We start from the raw sequence: 8,851 nt of genomic DNA on the forward strand, positions 1-8,851 counted from the left end.
ACAAGGAATACATGCAGAACTCTTTGGGATTGGTCTTCCATATATGTACGTATATGCAATATTTATTCAGTTATATGATTTTGTCCTACTGTACCTTCTGGCCACATGATTTTGGCATAAGTCAGCGAAAAAGGAGCTTACCTTCTGGTGTACTGGGAGTGTCAATAAAAAATCCTGTAAAGCAGGGCACCAACATTTCCGCAACAGCTTATACATAAATTCAGCACAGCACAACTTAACAACTGCAAATTGGATCTTTCATAAAAAAATATCAGCAGTTCATATCGCACTCTGAAGTGTAAAGTCTAGTTTCAACCTTGAACTTGAAGACGGTCTGAAACAAACACTTGAACTTTCAATTCTGGAAATTCAAACCCTGAACTTTTTTATCCTGGTTAGTCCCGGTCCTTTTTCACTGAAATCATATTTGGCCCCCGAAATACGTGCATGGCCGCACCATGCGGACACGCTCACCGTGCTTCCACAGTCTCTTCTTTGTGTGCCCTCAATAGCGATGTGAATCACCGATATCGGTCTTGGCCTGCGCCACATCAGCAAATCCAGTTGCCAAAGTATGTTATCTAGTTGTTGAAGCTCTGCGCTCCCACATTTCAACCTGCCTGATTGAATTTTCTTTCCTCTGTTTTAACATTGTGAGCTCCTGAGGGTTGAAAGGTGGGGGAAGATCACATGGACCTGAATCATAGGCAGACTTCACCATGGATTCCATAAGAAACTTCTTCTGGGTGCCTTCAGCTTGGCAGACCAAAGATTCAGGACAGACCTCAACAGCTTCAGGTGGCTTAGTTGGCTTGAACTTTAGAAGCTTGGCATATTCGGTTAAAAGGTGGAGCATGTAATCATACACATGGTCCATATTAACCTCTTGTTGAACGAAATCGCTTGCTTCCTTTCCTATGCGCTGTGCCTATGGAGCAGATTTGTCAAGAAGAATGTAATAGACTAATAAACAACATTGTTAAAATTCTCAATATTCAGGTTCAATAACAGTCAGCTCTTAAGGAATTCAAATACTATGCGGCAAACTCTAAATGGTTATTAGTAAAGAAAAGTGGATGTATCCTTAAACACCAGACATGCATTCAGCCTGGTCAAATTCAATACAGAAGTTTAGATGAAAATTTCAAGTTACCAGGGCTTAGCTGAAGTGCTCAAACATCAGCAAGTCAATGTTTGCTTTCATTTCATGTTTTGGTTATGGTTCACAGTTTACATCACATCTAATCTTGATGCTATGTACTTTTAACAGAAGGTAAGAAAATAATCCATGACACTCCATTTCCATCAATAATGTTTAGCACTAAAGAACGTAATCACATGCATATATAAATGTTGATAGAAGGAATGTACCAATTGCTTGTGGGAGTTGCCCCAGTCAACAGCATATTGTATTGAGGCGCACTTATTTTCATTCCGAACTGGCCAATAATGCTGAAGCGGCATAAGAGACCTTGAAAAGAAATCATAGTATTTTGGTGTCACCAACAGTGTCATTGAATCACATGCTAGAATATATTTCTGACTGATAGACCATGCTGATCCTTCTATATAGATCTTGTACCTGTTGAATGTTCAGTGTTAGGAACTTAGCCACACAAAAATAACCTGTAAATCTTGTTTTTTATCACCGAAAAACTAACACTAACACAAAATAAACCTGTGAGTGCACTGACTCTCCAAATTCGATGTCTTATACCCTTCCTTGCTCTCTTTGAACCAGTCCTGCAACACAAACAATAAAGTAAAACCATAAGAGATGTTAATATTCGCCACCAAAAGCAAAGATATTTGCACAAGTAAGCACCCACATGGCTGTGTGCATCCTATCGATGCATTGACAATGAGATAAATAATGTTTTTTTTCAAAAAAGAAAAACAACCAGCAGAATTTGATGGTTTTGAATATGCCAAGTTAAACCATGTGTTTTAAGTATGCCAAATTAAACTATGTAGGTCCACATGAAAAGGGGGGAAAGGAGCTGATGTAGAGTACTTTCTTCAAGGTTCGGTAACTACATGAGTGACACCATGAACATGCGAGTTACCTGAGTGTAAATCCTTGCATTCCAATCTTGCGTGCTGGAGACATTACACTTAACCAATTCCTGCCGTGATGTCGCAACTGCTGCATTCCCTTTCCAGTAAGCATAAGGCTCTCTACTGAACCATCTTACTTTACTATTACCATCCTTCAAATCTTTATGCAGGGCATCCCATGGTTTTATGTTGATCTCGGGCCTGGCATCCATGAAGAGGTATTATAGTGAGAGTTTATGTGCACAACTGAGTATGCAGGACCCAACTTTTAAGTTTTGGAAGACATTTGAACTATTAGCAATACTCGAAAACGTTTGCTAACAGTAGTTTACCAGCGTGTGGATAAATGAGTGGATAATGCTTATCACAGCAGTAATGATGCATTTCCAAAATTACGACTCGTGAATCAACATGTCATAGGCAAACACATCAGTAAACAGTTTCACTGTCATCAAAGTTCTGATACTCAGTTGTTCATTACTGTCTTTCGTTTCAGACAAAATGTAATCGCATAGATAGACAGACAATTTACATGTTATCTTCTCAATTATCAGTGATGAAGCATACCAAATTTAGGCATTAACCGAAGGAGCATTCTATACAGTTATTCTAAAGTGAGAATGAAGAAGGCGAGAAGGCATAATTACCAGCCCCAGAATGACCAATCTGGGAAGACGATGTCGAGCGTCCTGTCATCCCCGCAGTACCGGAACAGCGGCGGCATGAAGGGGGCGTGCTCCCCGCGGTAGAGGTGCGTGCGGACGACGGGCCAGTCGACGCAGTCGAACATGAGGTCGAGGTCGGGGACGCGGCCGGGGTAGCGGCGGAGCAGCTGGAGAATCCCCCAGATAGTGAAGAGGTCGCGCGTCTGGAACGCCGGGCGGAACCGCTGCACGAACGCGCGGCCGTTCAGGACGACGAGGCGGAAGCTGGCGGTGGCGCGGGCGCGCGCGAGCATGGCGCGGGTGACGCCCCCCGCCGCGCGCCATGGGCGGAGGTCCTCGTGGATGAAGCGGAAGTAGGATGGGCACGAGGAGTAGGAGGGTGAACGGGCGGCGGTGGCGGTGGCCGGTAGGAGGTCGGGGGCGGAGCGGCAGGAGGATGAGGAGGAGAGCGCGAGGGCCAGGGTTTGGGAAGATTTGCTCGCTTTGGTGGTGTGGGAGATGTTGCGACGGACGGGAGGGGTGGGGCAAGAGATGGAGTAGGCTGCGGGTGGCGGTCGTGGTGGTGTGGAGGTCGACTGCGGTGATGGGTTGGGGTGCTGTGTTTCGGGGTGGAGAACGGCGGCGGCGGCGGGAATGGCCGCGGCGGTGGGGAAGCTTACCTGTAACTGCAAAGACGAACGAGACGATCATTGCAACGACAGACGAGGCTTCTTGGTTGTTTCTCAAAAAAAAAAAAGGCTGGAAGCCCAGGCTCTCAATGTAGGTTTTTGATAAATTTGATCTAGCTTTTTCAATATTTTGAAATGAAATGAAAATGACTTTGGAAATGAGAAGTAATTATTCTAATTAGACTTTAATATCCGATAAATCAAGAGTTTTGCATCATTTCATACTTGCGTGATAGGATGGTTCTTGGCGACGACTTCTCTTTTAGTGGTTGTTTGGATAGCGAAGAATTACCCTCAGTTCTCTAAAAACCCGTTTTTAGAATACTTTATGGAGAACCAGTTTTTGCGAATTGTCTGTTAAGAACTCACTTGTAGAAAATCCTATTTGGATTTACAAATCCTTAAACGGCCTATGTAGAAAACCACCCTTGCCTACCTTCAAGGAAAAACTGGGTGGATGTGATTGCGTTTGCATGCAGATGGGGCACAATATATAAACGCACCAGCTACAAACTAGGAACTGGGTTATTGGAGTTAGGATAAACTAGGACATGGGCCCGTGCGTTGCAACGGGAGAAAAAAAAATTACTCCCTCTGTCCATAATATAAGAATGAGACTGAGTAGTATCACACACCCTTTTCCCATTCCTTACCCTACCCGATCCTTATCGACGATTTTTGTTGATATGTGGAAATAGAGAAAAGAGAGAAAATATTAAATAATCGGTTTTAGTGTTATGCTAATTTCAACGTCAGGCCAAGTGATGTATATAATTATACTACCCTTATTTTTTATATGGTGTAACTAAGAAATATGGCTCAAGTACCACTTTCAGATACCTGTATGGCCAATAGTTGTCAAATCTTACTACCTTATCTAACAATCAATACATATACAATCTGGAAGTTAAATATATGGAAAAACATCTGTAATTTAAGCTATATGTAAACATCAAAGGGAACTGTATGTATTTTGTGGTGTTGCTGGAGAGGATGTTCAGTGGCAGACCACCCCAATTACTGGTAGGCTTTCAGTCCCTACAGCACACAATCAAGTCAAGAGGAGTGCTCATGGATGCATGTCACGATTTTTATTCTTGAAAAAATGTTATGAAGCATGGACAATAAAGTAGGGAACGCGGCGCCACCATGAGGATGCAGTTCCTTCAGTTGTCAGGCCCACCAATGCAAAATCTGCTTCAATCTATACTAAGCAAACAGTACACTGCCGAATCAAACATCGTCACATTTATTCAGTAATTGGCCTAGAAGATATATGCTAGATTGCAGCATAATCTCTAGTGTATTTGCCAACATCATGTCCAACCACAGTGCATGTAAAAAATCAAACAATACAGAAAACAACCTACTGCTCAGTTACCATCTCTCTAAATAAATCTCTGAAGAACAAAAGCTTGAGGGAAGGGGCAACAACAGGGCAGTTCCTTTAGTTGTCAGCCCCACCAATGCATAAGCTGCTTCAATCTATACTAAGCAATCGGTACACTGCCGAATCAACCATGGTCAGATTTATTCAGTAATTGGCCTAGAAGATATACACTGCCAACATCATGTCCAGCCACAGTGCATGCAAAAAATCAAACAATACAGATACTCTGAACACACAAAAGCTTGAGGGAAGGGGCAACAGCAGGGCTGTTTTTGAGGGAGGTCGAGGCATCACATACCTGTGTTGTAGCCACCGTTGGACTCAGAGTGCTTCTCTGGACCAAGAATTCCGGCGAACACGGTGCCGGTTCCTCCGGCGTACTCAAAGGCGAACTCGGTGCCGGTTCCTCCGGCGTACTCAAAGGCGAACTCGGTGCCTGTTCCTCCAGCGTACTCAAAGGCGACATGATGCGGAGCATAAGCGACGGTGCACTACTCGCTGGTGGCGCTGGCCTGGTTCATGATTCGGGCCAAGAACAATTCAACTTATAGCAGCGAACTCCAATCCGGGTCGGGACGGTTTCTTTGTTTGAGAAGGAGACCTGAGCAGGAGTTTGAGAAGGACAAGGGAGCAGGATTTCCGTCAGAAATTCAAATAAAACACGGGAGCAAAAATTCGTCAGGGACTCCATCCTCCCGCGCGAGGCGCCACCCGAGCCGCCTTCCGCCCCTTACCGCTGGCGACGGCGAGCGCGGAGCTGGCCTTGACGGCGAGGGCGGCCATCTCCTGCCCGGAGAGCGGCCGGCGGAGCATGGACATGGGCAGCGCGAAGTAGAGCCACCCGGGCTGCAGCGCCTCCTCGGCCGCCAGCGCACGGGCGGGCGCGTCGAAGCGGAGCTCGCGAAGTAGAGCCACACGGGCTGCAGCGCCTCCTCGGCCGCCAGCGCACGGGCGGGCGCGTCGAAGCGGAGCTCGTCGGCGCTGCACAGGAAGCTCGACGCGCTGGCGGCGTCCCCCAGCGCCTCGCCCGCCATGACGGGCGCCGCGAACTGCACCAAAGAGCCGTCTGGGCCGACCACCTTCGCCGTGGCCACACGCCGGCGACGGCCGTCGACGGCGCACGACGGAATGGGCGTAGCCGCCGCCGTTGCCGCAGGAGGAATGGATAAGATGACGGGAGGACAGCGAGTGAAATTCAAATGAGTACAGGGTTTTTTTTTGCAAAATGAAATGTTATATAGAGACCCATACTAAAACAGGGACTGCGGGTTGATTTTTTATAAACCGAGGGGCTTTTTCGCAAAACGCCAGCGACGACGGACGACCAGAAGCACTCCGTGCTTTATTAGTAGGGAAAGATGTGATTATACAAAAACGACTAATAGTCGTTTTTTCAAAAGCTCAGTTTTTGCATGTTACAAGAACCAACTTTGGATATCTTTGAGTTAGTTAGACAAAATCAAACAGAGTTTTAGTTTATTACGCTGCTAGACGAGTTTAAGAAAAACTAGATCTCTAAATACTCGTTAACCAAACAACCCTTGGTTGCATGGAAAATAGAAAAATCTTATCGAAAAATGAACCAGCTTGAACAACATTAGCAATCCGCGCTCATCGTCACCAAACATGAAGGCGAATAGGATACAAATGGAAACATGCCCCACCATTTTCAGCACTACCGTCAAACCTTTCTTCCTTTTCCAATGAGCAACAATATACACAACTACCTAAAAATACATTATTATTATTATTATTATTATTATTATTATGAATTTAAAAAGACATTCATATGTGCAGTATAGGATGAGCCCATTTAATATTATACAGAGAGCCTTTCTTGAGAGCAACAAAATTTACTTTTTGAACACCGGAGCAACTAATTAAGGGGTCGGTGAGAACCCAACATGCATTTTTTTCAGTGAGCTGAGAGCGCGCCACTTAATGCACCCAGTCACTGGCATGTGTTGGGCACCTGCAGGAGCACTGTTTTTTTCCTTTTCTGAATGCATTCTTTGAGTTTTTTTTAATTTTTTTGGATTATGTGGTTTGAGGGTTATGTTTTTTTGAACACACACACACACACACACACACACCATATTTTGTAAATTTCATAATGAAATATATTTTGATAAGCTAAAAAAACATGTATTTCCATCACAAGTGCTATTCACTATAAAAGTCCATTGTTTTTCCTTTGTGTATGGTACGCCAAAATGTTTGACTATTTACACTAATGCGATATAAATATCTATGTACATGTATATTTAAAAAAAAACTTAAAACTCATATTTTCATAGAAGAAGAGACCAACTTAAAATTCATATTCTCGAATTATTTAAAAATCGCCTACGGAGCTCGGGAGCAAGAAATCATTTCCACAGACTACAATACCTCCACTCTATTTCTATTCAATATGCACAAGTGGTAAGTGGGGGGCCACTTGTCAGTGGATCATAGTGTTGTTTCCCCTTTTTTGTTTGCAACGGCCGAGCTTGGCCTCGCGATAGGAGGCAGGCCCGGCAGAGGCATGGCCGCATGGGCGGTGCCAGCGGAGGGCGGCGGCAGCCATGGCCAATTCCGTGGACATTCCCATTTTCTTTTTCTGGACGAAAGCGAATCTCACAAGTCACAGACCAATCGTCGTCTTCCTCTTTATTCCAGCATCGAATGAAAACCTTCACTAAACAAAGCTCACAGTCACAGACTAACCGGAGAGGCATCTGCGGCCGACCTCCAAAGTTTCAACCACCCGTGCACTCTCTCGTGAGCCCTCCTTTCTTCTTGTCTTTCCCTTCGTTTTCTCTACCTTTTCTACGTGAACGCTCGCCATCTTATCAAAATACCGCTTTTCCTTTGGCCCCTTCGTTTTCATTCAGTTTTTTCTCCCCAAAAAAGGAGGCGGCAGCGGCACGCCGGCACGGCAGGGAGGAAGATGACCTCGCCGCAGACCCTCCGGGTCACACTGACCGAGGGGGGCTGGTGCTAGCGCCTGTGGTGTGGTACTATGCGTAGTGCGTCCATGGGCACCGTGACGTGAAGGGCACAACACAAAAGCAGACACGAGAAAGGAAAAAACTAATACGGCATACCTACCGGCTTTCAACGCCGTGGTCCATGCCGGCGGCTAACGGACCGGGATGGACGGAAGCACCGTGTCGACACTTACAACGTCAAGTAAACCCCCAAACCTCTAGTAGCATTCATGGCTGAGCGGCTATCTATCGCCGCCGTAGTCCTTGGTAGGAGTAGACGACGGTCGGCGGCGTTCCTCAAGTCAACTAACAGTACTCGTGTTACATTAGAAGGCCAATCATGCAGCAATGAAAATTAGTTTGGGCCTCTCTTTTGCACGGCTAAGAACTCGATTAGTTGAGAAGGGAGGAAGGGTCCAAGGGAAATTCTAGTCATTTGCATCAAGAAGCTGGGCTGCTACCACCGATCAAGCATGTAGCAGAGTCTTTCGGCATGGCAACCCGAAAAACAAAATGAACCAACGAATCGAAAGCCTTCAAGTAGCAACTCACAGTGGTGGTGGTGGTGATCCAGCGAGTGGATACGGCGACTGCTCCGACGACGACGACGGAGAAGAAGAGGAAGGCCGCGCTCGTTCTCGACAACGCCGCCACAAGCTTGCTGGATCGCTGTCCCTCCACGGCCCCAGTTGCTGCCACCGCCATCGCCATGGCAGCCGGCCTCTTCGCCAATCGCCGGCGACCTCTATTGTCTCAGGTATACTACGCTGCGAGATGTTTCAGACAGTGCTGCTTGAAGAGCAGACGAGTGAGCGGGTGCTCTGTTTCTTTTGACGGTAGGCACGAGCTCTTCTGTTAAGTTATGACGCTCTCAGCGGCACAGGGGCAGACAACGACCCACAATACAATTTATGACGTCTCCACACTTCCACAGGCTAGCGCAGCAGCTACGTTGAACACGTCAACGGCTTTCCACAACGAGCAGATGAAAATGCGCGCGCGCGCGCGCGCCCACACACACACAAAGCTCTTGAAAATTCCGTTTCGAAAAAAAACAAAGCTCTTGAAAATTATGAAAGTAATTACAGTGGTACATGC

General features: G+C 46.1%; 1 protein-coding gene across 3 annotated transcripts; it reads right to left on the bottom strand.

Moving 5' to 3' along the window:
- Positions 1-235: 235 nt before the first annotated feature.
- Positions 236-8,565, bottom strand: LOC119364890 (O-glucosyltransferase rumi homolog). 3 transcript variants are annotated; one of them, XM_037630458.1, is made up of 7 exons: positions 5,516-8,427; positions 5,080-5,382; positions 2,706-3,388; positions 2,067-2,259; positions 1,679-1,743; positions 1,372-1,471; positions 236-928 (listed from the first exon to the last, which is right to left on the bottom strand). In XM_037630458.1, exons 2-7 carry the CDS (start codon positions 5,257-5,259, stop codon positions 578-580), a joined length of 1,572 nt encoding a protein of 523 aa, XP_037486355.1. In that variant the 5' UTR covers positions 5,260-5,382; positions 5,516-8,427; the 3' UTR covers positions 236-577. The 3 variants fall into 3 exon arrangements, with proteins under 3 accessions (XP_037486355.1, XP_037486353.1, XP_037486354.1); XM_037630456.1 differs by having other exon boundaries at positions 1,372-1,582; XM_037630457.1 differs by lacking the exon at positions 5,080-5,382 and having other exon boundaries at positions 1,372-1,582; positions 8,306-8,565.
- Between the last annotated feature and the right edge of the window lie 286 nt (positions 8,566-8,851).

The sequence above is a fragment of the Triticum dicoccoides genome, chromosome 2B, assembly GCF_002162155.2.
Source record: "Triticum dicoccoides isolate Atlit2015 ecotype Zavitan chromosome 2B, WEW_v2.0, whole genome shotgun sequence".
NCBI lineage: Eukaryota > Viridiplantae > Streptophyta > Magnoliopsida > Poales > Poaceae > Triticum > Triticum dicoccoides.